This window comes from Anthonomus grandis, chromosome 11 (genome assembly GCF_022605725.1).
Source record: "Anthonomus grandis grandis chromosome 11, icAntGran1.3, whole genome shotgun sequence".
Lineage (NCBI taxonomy): Eukaryota > Metazoa > Arthropoda > Insecta > Coleoptera > Curculionidae > Anthonomus > Anthonomus grandis.
The window spans coordinates 5366964-5394924 of record NC_065556.1 but is presented as its reverse complement, the minus strand read 5'-3'; the positions used below and the strand labels follow the sequence as shown (position 1 = coordinate 5394924).

General features: G+C 31.8%; 2 protein-coding genes across 2 annotated transcripts in view; both read right to left on the bottom strand.

Moving 5' to 3' along the window:
• LOC126742453 (uncharacterized) overlaps positions 1 to 27961 on the bottom strand; it is a 1408556-nt gene that overhangs the window by 1180697 nt on the left and 199898 nt on the right. The window lies entirely within an intron of this gene.
• LOC126742273 (kallikrein 1-related peptidase b9-like) lies at positions 15731 to 19244 on the bottom strand. The gene is made up of 4 exons (XM_050448900.1): positions 19118 to 19244; positions 16785 to 16969; positions 16174 to 16362; positions 15731 to 16021 (listed from the first exon to the last, which is right to left on the bottom strand). The coding sequence occupies exons 1-4, from the start codon at positions 19172 to 19174 to the stop codon at positions 15799 to 15801; spliced, it is 654 nt and encodes a 217-aa protein (XP_050304857.1). The 5' UTR covers positions 19175 to 19244; the 3' UTR covers positions 15731 to 15798.

The window sequence follows — 27961 nt, the reverse complement described above, 5'->3', positions numbered from 1 at the left end:
CTACTTAATATACTCATAAACCTAACACCAGTATAAATAGCATAGCCAGATTTCGCTGTAAGAAAAGCTTTCGTGATTTAAGGTGCATTGTAGGTTCGAATTTTGAAACTGCTAGATAATTGTTTTTTTAATTTATTACCTTGCTAAGGTTTAGCGATTTTTAATATCAGTTCCATTTATCACTGAAGTTCAGTATTGCAAACTTAAGAACCACAGATTTGTGGACTCCCGTGTTGAACTGGTTAAAAACTGAAATTGATGCTTATTGCATCCCTTTTTAAGTAGATTTGATAAAAAAGTCAACTCTCTTAAATCTCCTTTCTTTCATTTCTCTATTTTTAAAAATACTTTTTAATATAATCAGCAAAATAGGTAAAGGAAATTATAAAATATGCGAGTGTGAATAATGTGTAGATTCTGATTATATTTGTTTACCTTTTATATACGAAACTACGCTATTTTTATTTAATATTATTTACAATAATTATACCTTTTTAAAGGCGAACTGTAAACTGTCAAACTACTATTATACTTTGGGATTTTATGCTATCATTAATAAATTCTTTGTTGTATTTAAAATAACAAAAACAAAATAATGAACAATTAAATCTGGTGAATGTAAGACAACTGTCTCTAAATAACAAAAAAATAATAATCACAATAAAAGAACTTTCCTTTTTCATTCTAAACAGGTTGCTTAGGGGCTATTATCCAATATAAGTACTCCTAAAACTTCTCTTTAGGGTATTTGAAAGAAGCTTCTGAATTTTAGGATAGACGTGTTCCTTATTTCCTAAAATCCTCGGGCAAAACGACCTCTATTCGGAAAACCATATCGAGATTTAAGGGCTTTTGGATTTACAAAATTAAGAAAAAAGTAAAGCAGCATTTTTTCACGCAACTCTATTTTTACTAAGATTTAAGAAAATCAAACAATAAAAATACATTTAAAATATATATAATAAAATACCAAATTTTGTCTTAAATAGTTTACTATTTATTTTTCAAAGGCTCTGATAGAGCTAAACCGATGCGTTAAATTCTTATTGCACTATAGGGAATATCCCTCACAGGAATCGATTTTGTCCCTTTTGTAGAAAAGTTCGAATATACTATAGAGGCTACAGTGTAGTTAAATCGGATTTTTATCTTTTTTATCTTCTATTTGACCTCGTATAACAATGAAATATAAGAAAGGAATATTTTTTTCCTACTACTAGGTTGCCACTATTCAGACATTTCTTTTTGTAAAGGTCATTTAATGAATAGTCCAGCTTATTTTTACACAGATTATTATGGTAATTATAATTGCAAAATTATTGTTTACCTATTAGGGATAGCAAACATAGCATTTTATGTAAAAAAAAATTAAATAAAAATAAATTAGGCTTTTATTTTATACTCGGCGAAAGGCAGCGAATGCTGTTAACTTAATCGAGTACACATAAAATTACAATATCATTATAACTACCATCAAAAAAGCAAACAAAACATACAGAAAAATATTTAACTAACTTAATATACAAAGAAACAAACAAAAGTTTAGACTTAAAAAAAAAGAAAAAAAATTCACCTAGGGCATAACCGACTTGACTTAACAATACAAATTAAAACAAAATTATATTCTACAATAATAGTAACATAAATAAAACATAAGGTGAAGAACTATTTAAAAACAAATAAGTTTATGAAATAAAATTAAAATTAAAATAGTTCCTCAGTTGAACACAGTCATTAAGTAGTTAATTTTATTATTGACTTTCAACCAATATTGTTTTAAATCTGTTGTTGAAGCTTTGAAAAGACTTATTAACATGAGTGTTGTTTGGTTATGTCTTAAGATTCCTGTTTTAAAATTATTACGTAAGTAGGCTGGATAATTGTTTTTTAAAAGTTTAAACAAGAAACAAAAATAATAGAAATATTCTCTATTTTGCACATTGAGCCAGTTTAATTCTTTCAGCTTACAAGTTACGTGATCCCGTCTTCTTAACCCATCAACAAAGCGAATGCAAGAATTTTGTATTTTTTGCAGTTTGTACCTACTGGAAACATCAAGACATGGTCCATAAACAAAATTAAAATAATAAAAAAAATTAAAAAAAACCCTGTCGCTTTCTTAATTAAACTGGTCTCCACCAGCAGACATCTGTTTAACTGTTTTGAAAAATATTTTAAAGTTACTGTGGGTACCGCTATATTCTAGTACCCATTCGGTTTACTATAACACCATTGGACGTCAATATGTAGATTTCTTTGTAACGTTCTTGATGACAAGTATAGTAACGTTTAGATCAGTTAGTTCAGTAACGTTACTCAAAGTGTGCTCCGCGAAACCTCCGGTAGGGCTCCGCCAGCATTCATAATAAATAAATGCATATATTAAAGTGAACCCTATAAGAATAAAGTTACCTAAGATGAAAAATAAACAACCAAAACGAAACGCCTACTTATAGGTCTTACTGGTACATATACGCAAATTTAATATATGTATTATTAAGTAAATGCCCGACCTATTACATCGAAATGTTACAGCGTGACTCTTACGCCACCATGCGCCCCCGGACTATAAGCGATCGAATGACCTCGGTTCGTCGCGCTGTTTCTCGTGCTCGTGCGTCGATGCGTACTTCGGAGAAAATCGTCTGGTTCTCCGAAGTTTCTGAGGAATTCGAGATTATTCGGGGGTTGCTGGTATAATTTAAAGGAGGATTGTTTGGCGTGGAGAATTTATTAATTAAGCAACGTACCGCAAAATTTACTCACACCGCGCTCAGTATTTTATGTTCGCTTGTCTTGTTGTTCGTAGTGGTTATAAAATCTTGTATTTCGTGCGTCAAGAGATACTATTTGTCATAAAATTGACCAAATCAAATTAGTGTTAAAGAAGAATGGAGCGCTGGCTTAAAGGTATTGCAAAAAATGTGGTTTGCTTGGATGATGCGTCAAATTCAAATCAAGGTGATATGACGGCGTCAAGTTCTAGTTTTATGGTTTCAAGTTCAAGTAGTAAAACATCTAATGACACATTGAAGGTGAAAAAACGAAAGTATGATAAATCATACATTAATCTCAAATTTGTTGATTCCAACGGCTCACCTCTTTGTATGTTGTTCAGCAAACTCCTTCCTAATAGTTCAATAGTACCTGCTAAGATGCGCCGACATTTAGAAACTGTACATCCCGACTTCAAAAACAAAAGTAAAGAATTTTTTCTACGTAAAAAAGAATAAATATTTAGAAGCCAAAAAACTATGACGTATGCGACTCAGACTGTGAATGAAAAGGCCATGGAGGCATCTTATATGGTTAGTTACCACATTGCCCAAGCAGGAGAAGCGCACACTATCGCTGAAAAGCTAATAAAACCATGTGCGGTAGACATAACAAAATGTATGCTCGACGAAAAATCTGTAAAACATCTTTCTACAGTGCCGCTTTCGAACGATACAGTTACGCGCCGAATTGGGGATATCGCAGCAAACATAAAACAAGAACTGCTTTCATGGCTTCAAAATAACAAATTCGTCTTGCAAATGGATGAGTCGACTGATGTTGCTGGACTGGCCATCCTGCTAGTAATTGTGCGATATCCATATAAGCATTCACTCGAAGAAGACTTGCTTATGTGCTCATCGCCGCCTACCAACACAACCGGAGAATAGATTTTTAAAACGATTAACATATTTTTTGAAGAAAACCAACTTGGTTGGAATGATTGCATTGATATTTGTACCGATGGAGCCAAGACAATGACAGGTAGAACAGCAGGAGCAATATCACGAATAAAAATGAAAGCGCCAAATTGTAGTTCCAGCCACTGCATCCTGCATAGACAATCACTCGCGGTTAAGAAAATGCCACCAAATCTAAAAATGGATCTTAATGAATAATTATTTTTGTCAAGTCACGTCCATTAAAATCCTGATTGTTCTCAATATTGTGTGAAGATTATAGTAGCGATCATAAAACACTATTGCTCCATACTGAAGTGAGATGGTTGTCTCGGGGTAAAACTTTGACAAGGCTGTTTGAACTAAGAACAGAATTAGAAGCTTTTCTTACAGATGTTCCTTTTAATTTAAAAGACCGTTTGTCCGATAAAAGCTGGTTATTTAGACTAGCATTTTAGCAGACATGTTTGAAAAACTTAACGAATTAAACTTGTCACTACAAGGAAAACAAACAACAGTTTTCAATGCTAACAACAAAATAAATGCCTTTAAAATAAAATCAGATTTTTGGATTACTTGTTTTAGTAAGAGAGAAATCGAAAGCTTTTCATTGCTTAGTGAGTTCCTTAGTCACCATAGTCTTAGTGATACAGAAATATTTCAAAATGAAATATTTGTTGAATTGGTGCAATATCTCAATGATATGCAAGGGACTTTTGAATCTTACTTTCCTGAAGAACCGAATACAAAACTGAAAATAAACTCATGGATTCAAAACCCTTTTTCATCTAAATTGCAGAAGCCTGAAAATATGTCACATCAGATCTATGAATCATTTCTAGAAATAACATCGGATACAAGCATGGAATCATTGTTCAAAACAATTTCACTAAATGATTTGTGGTGCAGGGTTCGTGATGAATATCCACGATTTGCCACAGAAGCTTTGAATGCTCTTCTGCCGTTCCCAACAACGTATTTATGTGAAACGGGATTTTCAGCATATACAGCTACAAAAACAAAATACCGCAATAGACTGGATGCCGAACCAGACATGAGAATTCAACTTTCTTCTATCAAGCCTGACATTACCCAGTTGATGAGGAATAAAAAACAATTACATTCCTCGCATTAAATGAACTTAGTGTTATCATTTGCTTACTAACTCACTACTTACTATATCTATCTTTTTTTTATGATTATTAATAAACAATTCACATATAACTACTTTTGCTCTATTAGTTTAGAGTTTAGGGTTCCGTTAAAAATTTAGTTTTTTAAAAGGGTTCCGTCACGAAAAAAGTTTGAGTAACACTGGTTTAGATGATAGATGACTCCAGTGGTCGGATTAGTTTGAATGGCGGTTATTAAGGTTTTTTCGATTGTTTTGTTTCTTGTGTTGTAACGGTGCTGTTTAGATGTTATTGTTTTAAACCTAGGTGTATTATTTGTTATTTTATGGTGAGATTTACTCGTTTAATTTTAAGTGTACCGTTTTATATGGGCTTTTGTTTTGACAAATCTCGTTTTTAACAATATAAGTACCTACGTTTTAAAATTTGTGCTAAGCATATAAGCATATTATCTATGTAAATTTTGTCTTTTACTTTTAGTCCTCGACCCTATAATAAAAAAGGAATTTCTGAAATAAGACTTTTATTTTCTACTCTATTTGCTTGCAAATACCTATATAAAATTCATCCCAGAACATGGACACCAATCTTCAAACTAAAATAATTAAAATACGATAAGACGAGAGCTTTACAAAGTTGCTTCTTTAGATAAGTTTTCATGTTCTTCTAAAACTCATAATGTTTTCACCTTTTATTATGAGATCACAGTTCATACGACACCATGATGCCAAAGGGCCAATCTAGATGACAGCCGATTTTTTAGGGTATAATTTTAAACCATTTTGTTTTGAATAATTATGTACTACATCCAACCACCAACCCAATGATTCCATGGATTCAAAAACATTATTCTTGGTAAACTGTATATAAATTTGTGTATCGTCACAGTATTGAGCCATACGACAGTTTCGAATTTTATTTTCTAGGTCATTTATATAAAGTATAAAAAGTAATAGGCCTAGAATGGATCCTTGGGGAACATCTCTTATTAAGCCGGCTAGCGCAGAAAATAAGTTACTCACTTTTGTCATCTGTGATCTATTCGCCGGGTAATTACTAAAAAAACGCACAGCTTTCGTTAAAAAAACATAAGAAAAGAGCTTTTCCAAAAGGAAATTATGGCGAAGAGTGTCGAAGGCCTTTTTAAAATCTAACAAAACTAAAGCTGTTGTCTCGCCTTCTTATTGTGAGCATCAATAATATCGTCCAAGACTCCAAAAAGAGCTGAGGTAAAACCACGACAAAATCCTGACTGCGATTCCGAGAGCAAATTATTATTATCAATGTATTCAATCACCTGTTTGTATAATGTAATCTTCTCAAAAATCTTTGACAATATAGACAGTAGGCTGATTGGTCGTAAATCAGAACAATCATTTGGGTTAGAGATCTTAGGTGGTGGCAACACTATTGTCTTTTTCCATAAAGAGGAAAACTGACCTTTCTCGATGCATGTATTAAAAATGTGAGTTACTACCGGTATGATACTGGGACAGCACATGTTAACCATCTCTAATGACCGGCATTTGATTTTATTTTCCAAATAGCATCAGATACGCCACCAGTATCCACCAGTTATAGATCGAACCTTTGATCCGTGACTTTGCCACCAGATATTCCCGAATGGCCTCCGCTGTAACTGGTGTAGACATCTGACGCACCGATTCAACAAAAAACTGATTAATTGCTTACCGGAAGCTGTCTGATAGATTTGAAGTAGAATTGTTCTTTGCTTTACTATAAATAATAAGATGACAATAAACCATTCCAGAGCCCTTTCTTATTCCTATTTCTGTGCAAAAAATTAATATAGGCCTTCTTTTTATTTCTCACTGCAGAAGTAAATATGTTACGAACATTTTTATAAGCTTTCCAATCACCAGGCTGTTTAGTTTTTCATATTTCAAAAGCAGTGAATTTCTGTATTTTTTCACTTCTTTTAAAGCGTCTGTAAGACAAGGTGCTTTCGGCTTTGTTACCCTAACCGTGGTAAAAAGTGCAGGCCTATCAAAAAGTTGCGTAAGAGTATGCGTAAAACACTGTACCTTATCATCTAGTTCCGTAAAACTAAACACCTTACCCCAATGTTAAAATCGGAATCAAAAACAGCACTATCTAAAATCCTAAAATTTCTAAATGTGACAAGTTTTGGAGAAATTTTTGGAGTATTAACAGCAAAAGTGCAATAAATTAGTTAATGGTCGGAGTGCTCATGCATATCTTTATGTTCAACAATACCTATTAATGAATTATGGCATCAACTAAACTTGCTTTCTGCTTTGAACACCTAGTCAGATTTATGACAACTTGAAAATCAAACTGCTCATTTACATATTTATATTCTAAGAGGTTGTGGTCACCCATTATTGTTATTTCACCTACCATAGGAAGAATGTATAAAATTAAAGTGTCCAAATGCTCTAAGGATATTAAACTGAGGCGGGCTATAAAAAACCCCAAAGCCTATTTTAAGTTTGTTTATTTCTAAAATAAGCCATTGTTCAAAAATTTCTACTTGCTCTAACAAATCCACTTTATGAACTCTCAAATTTGTCCTCACCTAAGCCCCAACATTTCCACCTCTCGTTCTTCTGTCCAATCGCACAAAGTTATAGTCAACTATATCAATTTCGTTATCTAAAATATTTTCTGAAAGCGAACTTTCCGTTATTCCCAAAATATCAAGGTTTAGAATAGAAAGAATCAATTTTACTTCATCAATACTGGGTAACAAGGAAAGTATGTTGACGTGACCAACTTTTAAGTTTTTAAAATTGCTTTGAGCCATTTAAAAATATTAAAATACATATACCAAAACACTAAAAAATACACAAAAATCAAATAGGTAAAAAGATAAAAGGAAAAGAAAAAAAAATAAATAAAATAAATATCATGTATTAATAAAATAAGTAAATAAGACAAATTAGTTAAAAGTTCTTCTAATATATCCTCATTTTTTATATGGATCGGCTTATCGATTTCATTTTTTCTTACCAAGGTTCTGCCATCACGATGCCACACATATCGATACCCCAAGCCCTTTAGTTGCTTTATCTTCTTAAAAAGAATGTAGTTTTTCTTAGTCATCTCCTCATGAATAAAAATGGTCATGGTCTTATTGCCAAGACCTATGATACTTAGAGTAAGTCTTCCTTTTTTTCGCCTGGCCTTTAAAATGTTATGTTTGGTCTCCTTGCTAGGAAGGCAATGGTCTTCACTTCTGCTTTGGTGTTAATATTTTAAATCACTTGAACTTCTGATAGAGGGACCTCCAAAAAGCCAAAAAGATTACTAAGTCTGTTTCCTGTATCTTCCTTATCCTCCTCGTCATCCACAAGACCGGTAATGCAGAGATTTCTATTAAGCTTAATGGCCTCATTAACATTACGCACAGCTTTGAGTTTTTCTACTTCTTTCCTCAAAACTTTATTGTCCTAAGAGAGATTATTTATTATATCAGTTAAAGGCTTAGTTCGTAGTTTTTCTTCCTCATACTTTTTACTGAGAAAATCTACCGATGTCCTAAAGTTTCGCATTTCGTTTTGTAGGTCTTTTATCAATTATCTTTTATGTAGTATTTAGTTTTGTATTATCTATTTTGTTACCATTCATCTTATTCGTATATTTCTCTATATATTTTTGAAATTTATTTTGAATATTATTTATAATATTAATAATAATAATAATAATTATTATTATTACTATTATTGAATATAAACTCCTGAACAAAATTATGGCACCACTAATTATTTTGTCAAGAAAATTGAAATAAAAATAAATATCAGTTAAAGCAGTTATAATATCTTTTCTCGTATAAAAAGCAGAACTGGACAAAAACTATGTTTATGCTTTATCATGGAACATGCTGCTCGTGAGGAGTGAGAATACATCCGCAGGAAAGTTTTCATAATTTGATACGAGGAATGCTGCGAAGACTTCAAGCGGTCATTGCAGCTAGAGGTGGCAATACACGTTATTAAGAATTCATTATGGGTCTATTATTTTATTTTTGTATCAAAATTGAAGTTAGTGAAAATCGATGCTTTCCTTGTATTGAATTTATTTACTTAAATCTCGTTTTGTTAAATAGAATATAATTGTTTTTGTTAATTAATAATGCATAGTTAACAATGCTTATAAGTTTGCTTATTTTTTTATCTTTATTAAAAAAAATCTCTAAAAATCAAGTGGTGCGATAATTTTGTCCAGGAGTTTATTATATAATTTATCGTAGGTGACCGGACGGCACAAAGTGATAGATCTAGGTATTGATGTGAGATAACGGAGTCTATTCAGCATGTTACCGGTGGATGTCAAACTTTTGCACCAACAAAATATAAAGAACGACATGATCTTGCATCAGGAGCTCGTAGAAAAACTAAACGAAGAAGTCATAAACGTTCAAACACATTATAGCAGCATGTAGACTATTATGTCAAAACGACTACCTACACCGCCCCAATCAAGTAACTGTAATACACCAAGAACTGTGCTTGGAGGTTAGAGCTATGTCAACAAGCAGCTAGAACCTCCTACTATAAGGACGATCCACCAGCTATTACTAAAACGCCAAAGTATACTATCTATTACCGATTATAACCAATCGAGAATACTCTAGAAAGACTACTAGAAAAAGAGGTATACGGTGTACTCAAGTAGACTAAAAAAGATTTCAAAGCTATCCAAACATTCACAAGAACCCTGATGACAAAAATTTCCACCCACCATTCAAAGTCTTTTACCATTAGAACAAGTTTATCAAGAAAACAAGCAGGAAGAGCGATAGTAACCCACATCAGCACTCTACATTGCAAAAAGCCAAGAAAACCAAAACTGAGCTTAAAAATAATAGCTACATAAAACGAGCCATTATCCTAAGCACTTGCCATGCTGTTAGGCAGTTTTTTAAAATAAATGACAAACGAGCCTAATCTCTTTAATAATGTATATCCGAGAAACGTGAATTTTTAGCATACGGCTGCTCTTATTGCGCTCGTTAAGTTGACCCATGCCAATCTTTGAATATGGTCTAGCTTTCAACAAATTACGGCCTGATTTCTCAGTATTTCATACAATTCGTCTGGCTGATACGAAAAGTACTTTTGCTTTATAGGACGAAAAGTAAAATTTCAATCATTTTATTTTTTTATTCATGACAAATTGACAGTTATTGTCAAAATGCCTTCCATAGCCTCGGTCGCCAGATTTGTAGCGAGTTTCATGCGTTGGAGACTCACAACATTCTTCTCATTTTGATATTCCAAGGCATCTGTCGACTCCCTAATATATCCTGTAAGGTTATCTAAAGGAAGAGTTGGTACATTGAGAAAATATGCCTCAGGCGCCAAATTTGTACGTAGCCAGTTTCGTATGTTAGTACAAAATCCTAGAAATTTTTATCGTCACAGCGCAGGCAGTTTATTGTTATTATTGTTTATTGTTTTTTCTAAAATATCTGGAATATATAATGAAATTCAACCCTTAAACGATGAGTTAGAGCCTACTGATAAAACAACGCTGTTTTGACATCTATAGGTTGAATTGACCTATTAAGTCTAATATGTTCTCCTATTAATAGTGGGTTATTGCTCATCTCAAATGAATGAAGCGTGAATTAAAAGGACCTTTTGATTATTTTTTTTATTACCTCTACACTAAGATGCTCACATAAGATTTATAACTTCTCTAAACAGATGAATTTCCTATATCCTAAGTGTCCTCTCTCTCCTCTCTGAATTTCCTATATCCTCTCCCAAGTGACAACACTGATGAATCTTATAAACAGTATGCACTAACTTTATTTTATTATTATCAACTAATTGACCCTTTTTCATTTAAAAAATAAATAAATAAATAGATTCTTGTGGTTAATTGGAGCATTGTACATATATATATATAGATGATCTAAAATAGACGTTACAAACAATTGCGATTTACAAAAATGTATGCAGATAGTTCAAGAATATATATGGGATATCGCTTTAGAGTTAAAGTTATAGAAAACTGCCTTTCTAATACTCCCTAATGGGAGACTAGCCTAAGCGCAGGCAGTTACTCTTGAAAATATATATTTTAATGAGAAAACGAAATCTATAAATATCTGGGGAACGATTAACTTAACAACTCTATATGAACAGAGTTAGGTTAACACTCCACAGTAAATATAGGCAGCATCTTCAGAAAATACGGCGTTTCGGAATAAATAATGTCACTGTCAGCAATAGGATTAACATTCCTGTGTTCTTGCATTCATTTTGTAGATGTACTGTTTTTCAGTTTTCAATAGGTAACATTTAAGGTTTTACATCTATGGAACCTCCTCAAGTTAAAACAGCCTAATAAGTGCACAGCCTTAACTAACATTAAAGAATTTTTTGAATACTTAAATTTTTTTTTTATACCAATACAAAATTATAATACCTTGATATTCATCTTACAAGAAAACTGAATGAAAAAAAAATGTGTCCGCAGAAATTTCTAATATGGGTTTTTTAAAGCATAAGGTTTGAATTGTCACATATCAGATTTAAACTTATCAGATTTATTCTTATTCGGCCATGCTTGTCAGTGCTATAACAGATGTAAGTGCAAAGATTTTCCCTAATGGGGTTTTACAAATGAATAGGAAATCTCTTAGTTTATTCCAAATACTTAAAAAAGAGAAAAAAGAAGTGCGATATTATGTGGGATATTAGAAATTAATGTAAAAAAAAATCAATAATTCCTTTTTGGCAGAAACAGAAGAGAAGTGTCCATAATAATTCAGTTGCTTATAAAAAGATCGTTAATATCTTTCATGTGCTTAAAGAAGAAGAAGAACCAAAAAAAGAAGAAATGTGGGTTAAAATTTGTAAGAGAATCAATAAATCTTAATAACTTTTTAAAAATTATTTTACGATGTTTATAATTAAAGAAGGAGAAAAAAAGAACAAGTGTTGAATGAAATTCATAAATTGCCTTTAAAAGAAAAATTATTAATATTTTTCAGACAGTCGAGGTCGTAACAGACAAAAGCAGGAAAAGCTGTTATTGTAATATGTTAGCTACATTACCGATGCGACATATGAACTATTCTCGAACTGTGTAAATAGTTACAAACATGTACTAATTATGTGTGTATATCTATATTTTTTTATATTTTTATTAGACTCTGGGTATAAGTACAACAAATTTGTTTACATATGTATTTATTTAAAAATACCTATAATAGTAATATGTCCAATTTATTTTTATACTTTTACTGAGAAAGTATTCATGGACAATATACATGCTTGAAGCAAAGCACATATATATGCACATATACAGGGTGTTTCAGAACTATGGGATCAAACTTCTAGGGGTTCTTTAATGCAACAGTAGAATCCATTTGAGTATAGGAACCCATGTTCGGAAATGTGTCACTACGCCACTAAGACGCTAAGACGCGTTTAAATTTAGAAAAAATATTAATTACCTAAATAGGATCTGATGCATTTATTTTTTTCCTTTTGTATATGATACCGTCACAACAATTGTTCAAAATGTCTTCCTCCAACCTCAATACACCGATTTTAACGCCGCACATGATTTCGGCGGACTACACTAAAAATTTGATCCTCGTTTTGAATGATTTCAAAAGCTGCTGTTATTGGTTCAATTAAGTCTAGCTCTGATTCCACTAGAGTTTCGTAGACTAAAGACTTTACATGTCCCCACAAGGAAAAATCGAGCGACGTTAAATCGGGTGACCTAGGAGGCCAAGAAACTGCTCTACCTCTGGCAATCCAACGGTATTCAAACCGCTGAACCAAACACTCGCATTGCACAACCAAATTAAAAAATTTGGTTGTGCAATGATGTGATCCAGAAGCCATCGACAAAATTGAACTCTAAGATGATAATCGGCTGCAGTCATACCTTTCTGGAAGTGGTAAGGATCAAGTTGTTACTCGTGTAGTACCCGCCAGACAGAAGCGTTACTCGTATTCATGCATCTTGGTCTTAAACATGCCTCTCTCAGCGAGCCGCCGATGAATCGCAATAAACTTTTTTGTATCCAAGATGCTGTCGTTCGGGATAACGTTCGTGATACAACCGCGATGCTGCTCGTTCATTGCAGTTTATTGCTCCGTATGCCAAATGCATATCCGCCAATTCTTGATTGGTAAAGTTTTCCATTAGCAATAAGTGTTTAAAAATTGTAAGCTATAAAATGTTTAAACATGACATTGAAAATTGACATTGATAAGCGTTGATTTTAAACAATTGTTGTAAAAAAGGTAAAAATAAATGCAGCAGATCCTATTTAGGTAATTAATGTTTTTTATAAATTTTAACGCGTCTTAGAGCCGTAGTGACGCATTTCCGCACATGGGTTCCTATACTCAAATGGACTCTTCTGTTGCACTAAACAACCCCCAGAAGTTTGATCCCATAGTTCTGAAATACTCTGTATTATTCACAATCAAAATTGTAAATACTTGGAAACATAATGTAATTTTCTTTCTATTTTTTTGTAGATAAAGATTTAAAAGCCTTCATACAATTATTTACTAATAATTTAGTTCATATTTCGATTACCAAAGTTTTTTACATCAGTGGCAGTTCTAATATTTAAAGATAATAAGTAATTATTCAATGAGTACTACAAGTATAAAAAGAAATATTAGGCTCTTAAGATCTTCTTGGTCAAAGACTTTTATTAACCTTATATTTTTACCTTTTATATTTTGCACTTATACATATATTTTATTATTTTTATGAAACACCTGTTATACTCTATTTCAGAAGTGTATAGAGCAATAAACTGGGGAATTCCGTTCTGTTTGGCTACATTTCGTGGTAGTTCATAGGCGCAGGTACTTATAATATTTATGAATTTAATTTTCATGGATTAAATGCCTTTATTTTGAAAGAGATTAAATACTAAATAAATACTTTTAATCCTTTTGTATAGGTACCTATCTTTTAACGCTTTGTAACATGCAAAAATGGGGTCAGGTAATATATACAGACTATAAATACTTTTAAATCATATTTTAAACGTTAGTAGTCACTGCTACGCTGCAGTGTAATCACAATATTATTATCCCAATATTTAAAAAATGGAGGTATTCAGTCCAACGAAAAGATGTACTAAAAATTCTCCACTATCGCTGAGTGAAAAAGTTATTATTTTAAATGTACATGATTGCATAAAACACGATTAACCTAGTTTTACTGTGCAAGAAATTGTTGAAAAATGTTCTCGAATGAGTGGAATTGGAAAGTCCACCATTTTTAAATTTTTGCGGGAAAGAAAAGTAGCAGGTCAAGTGGAATCTCCCAAGCAAAAGCCAGGACGACCTACAAAAGTCCTTGATGAAAATGCTAAATGTATAATTCGAAGAAAAGTTCACTCTTTTTATTTAAAAAAGGAAATACCCACCCTAGACAAAATTTTAATGGAGCTTGGCCGAGATGACAGTATTCCGTTGATAAGTAGAAAACTTTTATGGAAAACTTTAAAAAAATATGGATTTTGCCTGGGAAAAGCATAACCGCAAAGCACTTTTACTGGAGAGCGACGAAATTGTTTGTTGGAGACGACAATACTTGAGAAGTATCAAGCAGTACCGCAGGGAGCAAAAGAAAGTTTTTTATCTTGATGAGACGTGGATTAACGAAGGTTATATAGTCCAAAAAATGTGGCAAGACAAAAATATAACCAGTGCTCGCCAAGCTTTTATAGAAGGCCTGTCTACGGGTATTAAAGTACCTTCGGGAAAAGGAAAAAGACTTATAATCACACATATTGGAAGCGAAGAGGGATTTTTAAAAGAAGGTCTGCTAACCTTTGAGTCGACTCGCACAGGAGATTACCATGAAGACATGAACTCAGACGTTTTCGAGGACTATTTTGGTGAAATGATAAAATTTCTTCCGGCTAATTCGGTGGTGGTTATGGATAACGCAAGCTATCATTCACGGCGAATAGAGAAGACGCCAACTTCAAGTTGGAGAAAGCAAGAAATTATCGATTGGCTGACTGCAAAAGGTATTGCGTTTGAAGCAAATTTGATAAAAAAAGAACTGCTGGCAATAGCAAACTTACACAAAACTCGTTTCATGAAATACGCCGTGGAAGATACAGCCGAAAAATATAATATAACTGTACTGCGCTTACCGCCATATCATTGCGAACTAAATCCTATAGAACTGATATGGGCGCAGGTAAAAGGATTTGCAGCAAGACAAAACACGACTTTTAAAATGAAAGATGTTAAGCTACTGTTTGATCAAGCCATTACGGAAGCGACACCAGAGAATTGGCGAAAAGCAGTCCAGCATGTAATTAAGCAAGAGGACAAAATGTGGGATCTTGACAACCTCATCGATCAGACAGTCGATCCTTTAATTATAATGTCAAGAGGTGATGACAGTTCGTCAGATGACGAAGAAGACTACAATCTATTATAATTTAAAACTGTTATACACTGTTCAAAAAGTGCCAGATCCAAAAGTGACATTTTCAACTGTTTTACTCTACATATTATGTTCAATAAATTTGTGAAAAAAATATATTATTCCATTTAAACAAAAGTAACTTTCTAAAATAAAATAGCATTTAAGTACATTAATTATAAGGTAAAAAACAAGTCCCAGTTGCACGCCTTTGGCGAACCGTTTTCAATGTTTATCAGTGGGTAACAATGGGCAAAACTCATAAATTGACCCAAAACCGGGTGGCACTACCTGCAATCAAGGAAAAGAAAGAATTTTACATTGAAACTAATACCCAACTAAGGTAGTGGCATAAAATATTGGTGGATCACCAGGTACCACTTTTGCATACCTAATGAGGTTTTATTGCTCTACACACTTCTGAAATAGAGTATAATAAGTTTCCTATAAATCATTGATTGTAATTCTTTATTTTTGTTAGAAAATCAACAAAAAGCTCTATTTACTTTCCAATTAAATATATTTGTGTTTATATAAACATAAATCTTCTTTAAAAGATCATCATTAACTTATAATATTTCTATATAATCTTCTTTAGGATTGTTACTATAAGCGTTCTCCTCATCGATATCGGAATTCTCAGATATCCATTTTCTAAATTCAATAATATTAGTAAACGCAAATAGTGTTATATCTTGACAGATCCTAGTTGGTTCTATACCACTTGCTGTAATTCCATATTGTACTCCATTTATAACTAAAGGTCCGCCAGAGTCGCCGTGACAAATGCCTCTGCGAAAAGAATAAATAATTATTATTTAAATCTTATTTATAAACTTTCTAAAGAATCTTGCTGTTGTTATATACTTTTAGTCACCATTAAAAAGTACATGTTCATTATAGTACCAAAAATATGTCATGAGTATAACATAATATAAACTTACTTTAAGCCTTTCTGTTGAGGTACACATATCATATGATGAAAACCATAGGGACATTTATTTATTTTTGGAATTTTAAGGTTAACAGCGTATAAATCTGTTGTAGGTTCATTGTTATATAACCATCCATATCCAGTTGTCACAGCGGTCTTACCGCAAAACGAAGAATCTGATTCATCAGGAGAGGGCAAGCTGCTCGAAAATAATTATTTACAGAAAAAGGTTCTTTACTCAAATATGCTTATTTACATTTAAACAATGTATAAATATTTCAAACGTATGTATGAAAATTTAAAAAATATTTGAAAATTACCTGACTCTTTTAATGCTCGCGGAATATTTCAAAGGATTTTTAAGAGATATAATACCAAGATCTATGCTGACTCTAACTAAAACTATAGAGTTGTATTGATCTCTAATATATTTTACGAAGAGATCTTGATGCAAGATTATTTTCTTAGATAAAATAGCTAAACTTGGATCAATACTACTTATTTTTCCTGCGAGGACAGAAATGTCTTCTAAAGAAGACCCGGTTCTTGTTCCCTAAAATATGTAATAGGGTATAAGGTTGTAATTATATTTAATTAGCAAATATAGATTTTTTTTATTACCATGATATTTCTTCACCTTCTTCCAGCGGTTTTACCAGACAATGAGCAGCAGTAAGAATATATTTTTGTGATAATATTGATCCCCCACAAATAAGTTCGTTTTTTTTAAATAAAGCTACTTGATATGGATATTGTTCTATTGATTGTACTTTTTGTCCATTAACAATTCTATTATCAATTGCGGCCTAAAAATTAAAAAACTTATTCAGTCAGTATCGGACAAAAGTAGAGAAACAAAGTGTCTTTTGTATTTATTTTTATATTCGTGTATTTGATCATTAATTTTTAATTTTTTTTTAAATATAATTTTGTTTCTATTCTTCAGTACCTCAATAAAAAATTAAAAAAAAAAACAAGTGACAACTAATATATTTTATTCTTATTTTTACAGGGGACAAAAGTGGAGAAATACTATTTTTATTTATTTTTTATACACAATATATTAGTTAGTTGTACATAAAAAAAATAATAATGTATAGCAAAACCCTTATTTTTTATAACTTCAGCACACCGACTTCGCATAGAGTTCATTAGGCTGTCAATATAATCTGCTGAAATGGAATTCCACTCCTCTTGAAGAGCTGTGAACAAATCATCCTGGTTTCTAAATTTAGCTTAATTTTTTTGTCTGATTTTCCTATCTAAATTGTCCCATAGGTTTTCTATCGGGTTTAGATGCGGACTTTGTGGGGGCCATTTCATAAGGGGCACATTGTTGTCTTCAAACCATTTCTTTACTACTTTTGCGGTATGCTTCGGATCGTTATCCTGCTGAAACGACCATCGAAGTGGCATATTTTCTTCTGTGTATGGAAGCATATGATCCTGAAGAATTCTTAAAAATTGAAATATGTCCATTTTTCATTCAACTTTTCTTAATGGTCCTACTCCTGATCCGGAAAAGCAACCCCAAACTATGATATTGCCTCCTCCATGCTTCACAGTTGCCCTGATGTACTTTAAAGTCTAGTATTGACAGGACGACGAACCCATTTCATTCCATCAGATCCGAATAGGCAGAACTTACTTTCATCAGAAAATAGAACCGTTTTCCACTTCTGGGTTGTCCAATCAAGATGTTCCTGTGCAAATTGGAGTCTAGCCAATTTATTCTTTTTAGAAATAAATGGTTTTTTGGCTGGACGACGGCTATAAATTCCAAATTCAGTCAAACGACGACGAATAGTACTCACAGATACCAAAACCCCAGGTATTCCATTATAAATTTCTGTGGCGGGCATAAAGGGATGTTCTGTTGCCACATTTTTAGTTTTCTCTCAATAACTTTATTCGTTTTCTTTGGCCGTCCATACCTTGGATGGGTAGTAACACTATTATATTTTTTAAAAGCAGCAATAGTTTTTGAAACTACGGTTCTATTACGATTAATTTGCCTAGCAATTTCACTTTGTTTTACACCAGCTTGAAATTTTGAAACAATTAATTTTCGGAGATCAATACTCAGATCTATTGCGCGAGGCATTTTGCACAAATCGTATATAACAGTTTAACACTCAACGTTAAGATCAAACTAATGATAAATAATCACTTTAAATACCAAATAAGATTTCTTTGGAATGTTTATTCACTTTTGTCCGTATAAAATAGCATAAATAATTTTTTGATCAACTGATAAGGTAAATACAAACAAGAAGGATGTGTTTTTATGCTGCAATAGTAGAGCTAAATATTTTCTACTAAAAATATAAAATACTATCTTGTATGTTAAGATGTTAAATTTGTAAATGTTTCTTCACTTTTGGCCGGTAGTGTATATTGTTGTGACAAATTCATTACTAGTTACCTATTTTATTGAATATTAAATCAGATTTGAATAAATATTAATAAATACAAGAAGAAAATGGACTTACTCAGTTATTTAGAAAAAATCTGGACCTAAATCTTTTCTTAACGATACGCTTTGTTACATTTAATTTAATTCAAGCCCGATAATTCTTAATTACAAAAATGTACAATATATTTTCTTATATACCCATGAGCTAAGGTTTTATTTATCAACCTCTGAGCTCGTTTCTTCTTTTCAATTTTATACGTAACTTTATTTTTAATTGAAATTAAATATAAAGAAAAATCTATTTATTCAATAAGAAACCTCAATTTGAACCAACGCCAACGTTTTGGTGGCTAAATCTATAAGAGTATAAGGATTTATTAGTAACGAAATTTCAGAAAAAGTTTATTCATCTAGTGTAGAATTTTTTAAAAGTAAGAGCGTTTTTAACATTTACGTACTGCAAGAATATTAAAATAAAAAAAAAAGATTATTTAAAAATGTCTGTATTTTAGAACAAAACCTAAAAATTTATTCTTACCTGTTGTGATAATTGGATAAACACAATCAAAACACAAGAAAACTGAAGAAACCACATTTTGACAACTTGCAGTAACAAAATAATCGAGATTTTAATTGATACAATTTAACAAAAATCAAAACATTTATATACAACTTTTAAAGTTATAATAAATTTTTATTTCTCATGTACACGTAAAAAATAATAACTTTTAGGCGTGACACGTGCTTAAAATTATCGTCAATCGTGTCGAATCTTCACGATTTGCAAGCTGCACGATAATTGTGAATTTTTTTTTATTATTTAAGTAAAAACAATATATGAAAACTTCAAATAAAAAACAATACAGTATGTGTAAAACCAAGATAGCTTTGATACTAATTAATACTAATTAAAAATAAAAAAAGAACGTATACCTTTATTTTTAATTCATAATTTCAATACTCGGAGAAGGCATGTTTTGACAATATTCAAACAAATTAGGGAATTTTAAAAAAAAATTCTTTTTACTTTATAGGAGCCACAATAATTAAAACGTTCAACATTTCCAAATTTATTATCTCGTTGACAAGTTCTAAAAGCAAGAATAGATAGCTAATTCAATATCTTTTTTATTATTATTATTTTTGTAATAATGGTTATTATTATTGTTAATGATATTATATGTTACATGTACCGGGTGGCCAACTAAGAATATAGGCGATAAGTCAGGCCCTAATAGTCGTAGCGCCTTGGAAAAAAAAAAATTGTAATAAAAGTGGCCAAAAAATGCTGGAAATTATTTTCAAGTTCATTGGTCGACCGCCACAGCTTCTTTAAATCTTAAAATTGCATTTTTTGCTAAAAAACCTCTAATAACGTACACCTCAAAATATTATATTAATATTCTAGGAAGATTTCCTCACAAAAAAGTTTTTACAAAAATTTTTGTCAGTTGTCAAATAAAGTGATGGGGGGCGTTTTCAGCTTGAATAAAGAAAACAGCTGAAAAGCAGCTATGACTAGATCGATTTTTTTAAACATATATTTTTTAAGTCTATTGTTGCCTTATTTTTTCAACCAAAAAAAAATTATAAATTACTATTCCTAAAATCCGCTAGAGGGCGTTGACTTGTGACTAACCTTTTCTGACGGATTATTTCAAAAAACTCAAATGCAACTATATATATTTTTTTACGTCATTAAAAGCGGGGAAAAAACCAAAAAAACTTGTGAAAATGGCACTTCGATATCACTTGTTAAACTAAACTTATTAACAAAAAAGTGTCCATTCGAAAATAAAAGTGATAAAAATGGCCATAAATTGCTATTTGCTTAGACAAGCTGAATAAACTCGTATTAACTAAGTATTTTTTAAAAAGAAACAAACTTAGTAGTGTTTTAGAAAATCCGAGATATAGAATTGATCGTTATACGTTTATTTATACAGGGTGTTAACTAAATAAAATTGACCAAATTGGCCTATTTTGGGAAAACTGTGCATACAGTTTATAGTTGTTCTATAGAAAAGTTTTGAAAATTTGGCACCATACCATACCATAGAAAAGCTAATTAAATATACAACAATAAAATAATTTGACACTTGTAACAATTTTGTTGATACCGGATGTAGATGAAAACTTGCTTATTTAAAATAGAACACTCTTTAATATGTTATTTGATATTTAAATTCTACATACAATTTTAAGAAATCTTAGGTGGTACAATAAAATTGTACTAATAATGTTAATATGTTATACACATAATTTATTTAGTGCCTCCCCAAATGTTCAAAATGCATTCCATCATTTTCTATGCACTGAAACATCTTTTGTTCGGTAGACAAGACTGCAGTCTCTACCTCAGCAAATGAGAGAGTCTGCATGCAATCCCTAATCCGGCCAATCATATTTTGTTGCGTCGTAGGTCTTGTTGCAAAAACAATTTCTTTAACTCGACTTCATAAATAAAAATCCAGGCACGTTAGGTCTGGTGATCTAGCCGGCCATGGAAAGGTACCGCCCTGTCCTATCCATCTACCAGGGTAGGTAGCATCTAAAAACTCCCGAACATTGGCAATTCCTCCCTTAAAAACTGCAAATAATTTGCACCATTTAGTGCGTTGTTTAAAAAAATGGGCCGATATTTCGATTTTCGACCTCCTAATATTCCTGCCCAACAATTTAAAGACCAACGGCTTTGATGCTGGACTTCTCGCATCCAGTGCGGATTCGTTGGTGACCAGTAATGAATATTGTAGAGATTCACGCCTCAATTGCTGTGAAATGTAGCCTCATCTGTCCACAATATGTTTGAAAGCACCTGAGGATCCTCTGCAATCATACCCAAAAGCCAGTGACAATGGTCTAGCCTTCGGTCAAAATCTTGTGCACTTAATTCTTGATGCAGGACTAAATGATATGGATGAAACCTGGAACAAGATGCTGACTGCTGATTCAACAGAATAGACTAATCTGGTGATTTTCGTGAAAAAATTATTAATTTTACATTTAAAGCATCATCATCAAAAAATGAACTCTCTGAAATGAAAATTAAGTCTCATCGCCTATAGTGAAGATTAATATCTAAAAGATCGCTTACCTGGTGTACTCCTTAAGAATATTCTGAACAGTAGTTGGATTTACTCCCAGGTCGTGCGCTATTGTTCTAGTACTTAAGTGAGGACTAAACTCGACGTAGGCTAAAACATTTATTATGTTGTCTTCGGTGCGTCCCCTGCGTTGTCTCCGAAACACGGGCAGCCGAACGTTTCCAGTCGTTCGCAAACAATCTATGATCCGAAGAAAAACTTTTGCAGTAGGATGACGTCTATCAGGATACTGATGCGCATACACCCTTGCAGCAACTGTGGCATTTCTCATAATTCAAAATAAGTACCTATTATATCAAACGCCTCTTCGTTTGTGTAAAGCATTGTTAAACAAAGCAATACAAAAAACAGAGATAAAAAGTTAAGGAACAAAAAACTTGAACAAAACACAAAAAACTGGAACAAAACAGGAAAAACTAGAACAATGCGAACAACTGGCACAACACGAAAAACTGGAACAATACGGAAAACTGGAAAAACAAGGTTCACAATACGGCGAACTAACAAGAAAACTATTGGATGTTATTAGCGAGACTTAAAAACGCTTTAACAATCGTAAGAAGAGACGCTAAAATGACATTTAACTGAAATATTTACATATTTTGCTTCCATGGTTACCTGCCACTTTTGTTTCCATAGCCTACTAACTCAACTTTCCTATGCACAGTTTTCCCAAAATAGGCCTATTTGGTCAACTTGGTTTAGTTAACACCCTGTATAAATAAACGTATAACGATCAATCCTGTATGTCGGATTCTCTAAAAGAGTACTATAAGTTTGTTTGTTTAAAAAAATACTTATATAAAAGGAGTTTATTCAGTTTGTCTAAGCAAATAGGAGTTTATCGCCATTTTTGTCATTTTTATTTTCGAATGGACACTTTTTTTTATAACTTTTGCTTAAGAAATGATATCGAAGTGCCGTTTTCACCAGTTTCTTTGGTTTTCTTCCTAGCTTTTAATGACGTAAAAAAATATATATAGTTGTATTTGAGTTTTTTTAAATAATCCGTCAGAAAGGGTTAGCTACAAGTCAACGCCCTCTAGCGGATTTTAGGAAAAATAATTTGAAATTTTTTTTTGGTTGAAAAAATAAGGCAATAGACTTAAAAAATAAATATGTTAAAAAAAAATCAGTCCAGTCATAGCTGATTTTCAGCTGTTTTCTTTATTCAAGCTAAAAATGCCCCCCACCACTTTATTTGACAACTGGCAGAAATTTTTGTAGAAATTTTTTTGTGAGGAAATCTTTCTAGAATATTAATATAATATTTTGAGGTGTACGTTATTGGAGGTTTTTTGGAAAAATGCAATTTTAAGATTTTAAGAAGCTGTGGCGCCCTCTAGCGGTTGACCAATAAACTTCAAAGTAATTTCCAGCATTTTTTTTTGGCCACTTTTATTACAAAATTTTTTTTTCCAAGGCGCTACGACTATTAGAGCCTGAGATATCGCCGACGTCCATTCTCAGTTGGCCACCCGGTACAGAGTCTCCCATTTAGGATACTTTTGCGGGAGGTCTCCGTTATTTTTAGAGATAGAGACTTGCGGTTTTCGCGACACTGTGCCACTTTTTCGTAAAACTAAAAATGCTGTTAACAAAATTTTCATAAATCTTTTAGTTTTTAAGATACAGGGTTTTTTGAATTTTTTGCATTTCTGGACCCTCCTCGGAGTTTTTGTAAAAGCAAAACTCATTCTTATAGATTTTTTTTCCGTAGAATCTAGTGGTATAGATATATATTTTTTTTGATTAATAGTTTTTGAGTTATAACCCAAATTTATGTTTTTTTTAAAATGGAACACCCTATAAATTTATAGTTCATAATATTGGCCTTTTTTTACCTTTTTAAAAATATATACCAGTGTGGATTAATTTTCAAAAATACGCAAATAAATTCATAACTTAATGGGAGGCCATGGCTATTTATACCAAGAAAAAAAAAAGACAATTAAATTATTTTTTATTAAATTAACATGTTTCTTTAAAATAATTTGTAACACTGATTTATGTCTTACTATTATCAAGCTTAAGTTGAATTAATATTAGTATCTTTTGTATTATTTTGTTTTTGTAAAATTGGTGGATACCGTTAATAAATAAATAAATAAATTAATGTCAACTATCTTCGGGTTTTAATTGACATTTTTCTGTTTTTGAATGAATAACGAAAATATTTATTTTGTGTGTTTTAAGTGTATAAAAGACAATGCAATAATCCAATAGAACTTTAAGATGCCATTCATTTAGCATTTCAAAATCTCATAAGCAGACAAATTGTTATTTTGAATGCTATTCAAAGGGCTACAAAGATGTGCCCATTTTGTATCAGAGAAGATGGTGGTCATTTCGCATCGAGCAGCTTCATTAGAGGTGGTAAACTAATTTGTGAAAAAAAAATTCTTAAGAATTCTAAGAAATTAAAGGGGACAGAAATTTATATAAATCACGATCGCACCGATCAGGAACAAGCCGAACATAAACTTCTTTATAGACACTTAAAAATAGCGAAAGAAAACAACAAGTGTTATTCATAAACGGACAAAGCAGGAAGACCTAAAAAAGGAAGAAGCTACGCAGATATCACGTCTTGAGTTTCAACGACCACCACCGTATCCGACTCCTAAACGAAAAACTTCTAGTAGCGATAGCAAGAATCCTAATCATCCCCTAAAAAGAACCCTTAGAAGTGGTAGTGTGAGTAGTAATAAATGTAATAAGGTGTCAGATAAAAATTAGATAGATTTTTTTAGGGTTCTTAGGATTTAGGGTAGATTTTTAAAGTATTTTAAGTATTCTAAATGCTTTAAGTGTTTAAGTATTGTGGACTATTGTCGTATTTTTTTTTTAATTCTCACTAAGGTTTTCTATTGAAATGTCTCTTGTTGTTTCTCATACTAACATACGTTACTTACATGCTAACTTTGCAAGTTTTAAGGATTACGTTTTTGATGTTGATTCGGACATTGTTGGGGTGACAGAAACTTGGTTGCACCCATGTATAGATAATTCAGATATTTGTGTTGAAGGCTACAAAATTTCTAGATGTGATCGGCTGGGCACACGTGGTGGTGGAGTGGCCTTCTACATAAAATCTAATATTTCTTTTGAAATTGTGAGTACGTTATCACTTGATTTTATTGAGTATATTTGGATTAGGATTAAGTCGCGTAATGATAATGCTATTATAGGAAATGTCTACAGACCACCAAATTCCAATGTAGACCAATTCTATTTGTATTTAGAGGATATTTTGGCTAACTTGTATACTCTATCTGAGAACATTGTATGTACTGGTGATTTTAACATTGATTTTCTAAAATTTTTAGATAATACTAAACGCTTAGAGTCAATAATGGACACATTTGGCCTTACCCAAGTGTAATAAATGAACCAACTCATATAAACCCTGCTTCGGTATCCTTAATTGATTTAATATTTACAAACATTGAATGCATACAAGAGGCCGGAGTACACAATGTACAATTTTCTGATCATTTTCCCGTGTTTCTAAAATTTAAATTTCAAATTGAAGAGCAGCATCCAGTGGTATTTACTTTTCGTTGTTTAAATAAAATAAATCTTAATAATTTTCAATACGATCTCGAATCATTGCCATGGGCACATATTTATGAGTTGCGTGACGCAAAAGTGGAATTTGTCACTGCAACCATGCTAGCTCTTTTTGACAGACATGCACCTATTAAAACCTTTAAACGCAATCGTAACTACAAATACGCTCCCTGGATAACTGAAAATATAAGGCTTCTTCAGAAATTACAAAATAGAGCCTTAGGTAACTTTAAAACTACAAGGGAGCCAGCGGCCTATGATTATTATAAGCAATTGCGCAATTTCACGACGTCAGCGATTCGTAATGAGAAAAAAGCCTTTTTACGAACAAAATTTAATTCCAATTTATCAAGTAGGGAAACCTGGGCAGAACTGAAAAAACTTAATGTTGTTAAAAATAGACAAAAGAACATTCTTTCAGAATTATGTGAATTAATAATTTTTTTACCTCGAACTGTCCATCTAATCCGCTAATCTAGCAAATCAGAATCTGCTGCAGTTTTATGATAATAATTTAGTTAAAAATTTTAAACATGCTTTTCAATTGCAAGAAATAACCGAAATCAAGTTAATAAGAATTATTCTTTCCATAAAAAGTAAAGCTTATGGTTGTGATGGGCTTAATATTATATTAATTCAGATTTGTTGTCCATTTATTGTCCCCTTTGTGCTTCACATAATAAACGAATGTTTGAAAAATTCAGTATTTCCAAATATGTGGAAACACGCCTTAGTCACGCCTTTGGCCAAAATAACTCAACCAAAGGAACTTAAAGATCTCCGATCAATAAGCATTCTTCCTGTTCTTTCCAAAATTCTCAAAAAAGTTCGAAGCAAATAATCAAGCTCGAGTATTTTTGAACAGTCATGAAATTTTTCCACTCAAACAATCAGGGTTTCGTCAAGGATATAGCTGTGCTACGGCTATGGCTGACGTGACAGATGACATTTTCCGAGCGTGGGATCAAAGAGAGTTTACTGCTTTAATTTTACTTGACTACACAAAGGCATTCGACTTAATTAATCATAGGATTTTATTATCAGTTTTAAGTTATATAGGATTTTCAAGAGATGCAATAAAAAATTTTAAATCATTTTTGGATAATCGCAGCCAGCAGATCGTTTTAAAAAGTATAAAATCTAACTCAGCACCTTTATCAGTAGGTGTTCCTCAGGGAAGTATCCTGGGGCCATTGTTGTACACAATTTATACATGTCGATTTAAAGACCATTTAAAATTTTGTAGCTACCATTTGTATGCGGACGACACCCAACTCTATCTTCACTTTCACCCAAATAATACAGAAATTGCCAATAGAAATATAAATTTGGATTTAAAAAGTATAATAGAAATCTCAAAGTGTCACGATCTAGAGATAAACCCTTCAAATTTATCCGTTACTGTATTCGGAGGAGATAAAAATAATAGATCGAGAGTTCGCAACGAGCTTAATATACAAATTAACAATGTCACCATTCCATTAACTAACACGTCCAAATCATTGGGACTTGTTATTGACTCGGAACTTCGGTTTCATGAGCATATCACAAAAAAGCTCCGAAAAGCCTATGGTGCTCTTAAACTTATTTATAATCAAAGAAAAATTTTAAATCAAAAATTAAAAAAAACATCTATGTGACTCCTTAGTGCTATCCAACTTTAACCACTGTGATACAGTATATAACCCATGTTTGGATCAGTTTGATTCTCGTAGAATTCAGAAAGTACAAAATGCGTGCCTTTGCCTTATTTTTGGGATACGCCGCAGAAATCAGATCTCTGATAAGCTTATAGACATCGGCTGGCTTAATATGTATAACCGCAGAAAACTATACTTCATTTCGTTGGGCTACAAGGTAATAAAAATTAAATCTCCCCAATACTTGTATGATAGAGCAGATTTTAGAATTAACAACAATAATCGTAACTTACGCAATTCACATCTTCTTACACTTCTATACCTCGACACAGAAAAGAACTTTTTAAACGAAGCTTTTCTTATAATTTGGCGTCCAGTTTGAATTCCTTAAAGATTACATCATTTGATCTAGCCTGTTCTACTTTTCATAGAAAAACTAGAGACATTCTGTTTTTACGTCAGTAAATAAAGTTGGTCTTTTATTTTGATTTTGATTTTTTGTGTGATGTCGCTAAATGTGTTTTTGTATTTTTAAGTTTTAACTATTATGATCTGTAATTTGAAATATTGGTATTGGTTATAGAGCAAATTTTTTTTTATGTTATATTTTTTATATTTTTTTAGAGAGCGCCTAAACAGTATCTGGTCTGCGTACCAGAATACTGACGTAACACGGCCTTTTATTTTTCATAGACATTGTGTATTTCTAAATTTTTATATTGTTTTTTGTACTTGTTTATGAAAAGTAATAAATTTTGTTTTTTATTATTATTTTGAACATCTCTTGTAAAAATGTTGTTTTGTTATATGGTTGTTTTCTTATAGTGTTTATTAAATTTATATAATTGTTTTTTATGTTTCTTTAGTACAAGAAAAATAAGAATGATGCAATGCCCTATTCGTTGTCATTCATTCGTAACTTTTTATTTGTCTATTATTGTTATTCATGGTCTACTATTAAATTATGCATTTAATTTAGAAAATAGTTAGTTATTTGCGTATTTTTGAAAATAAGTCCATACTGTTATATATTTTTTAAAAGGTAAAAAAAAGGCCAGTTTT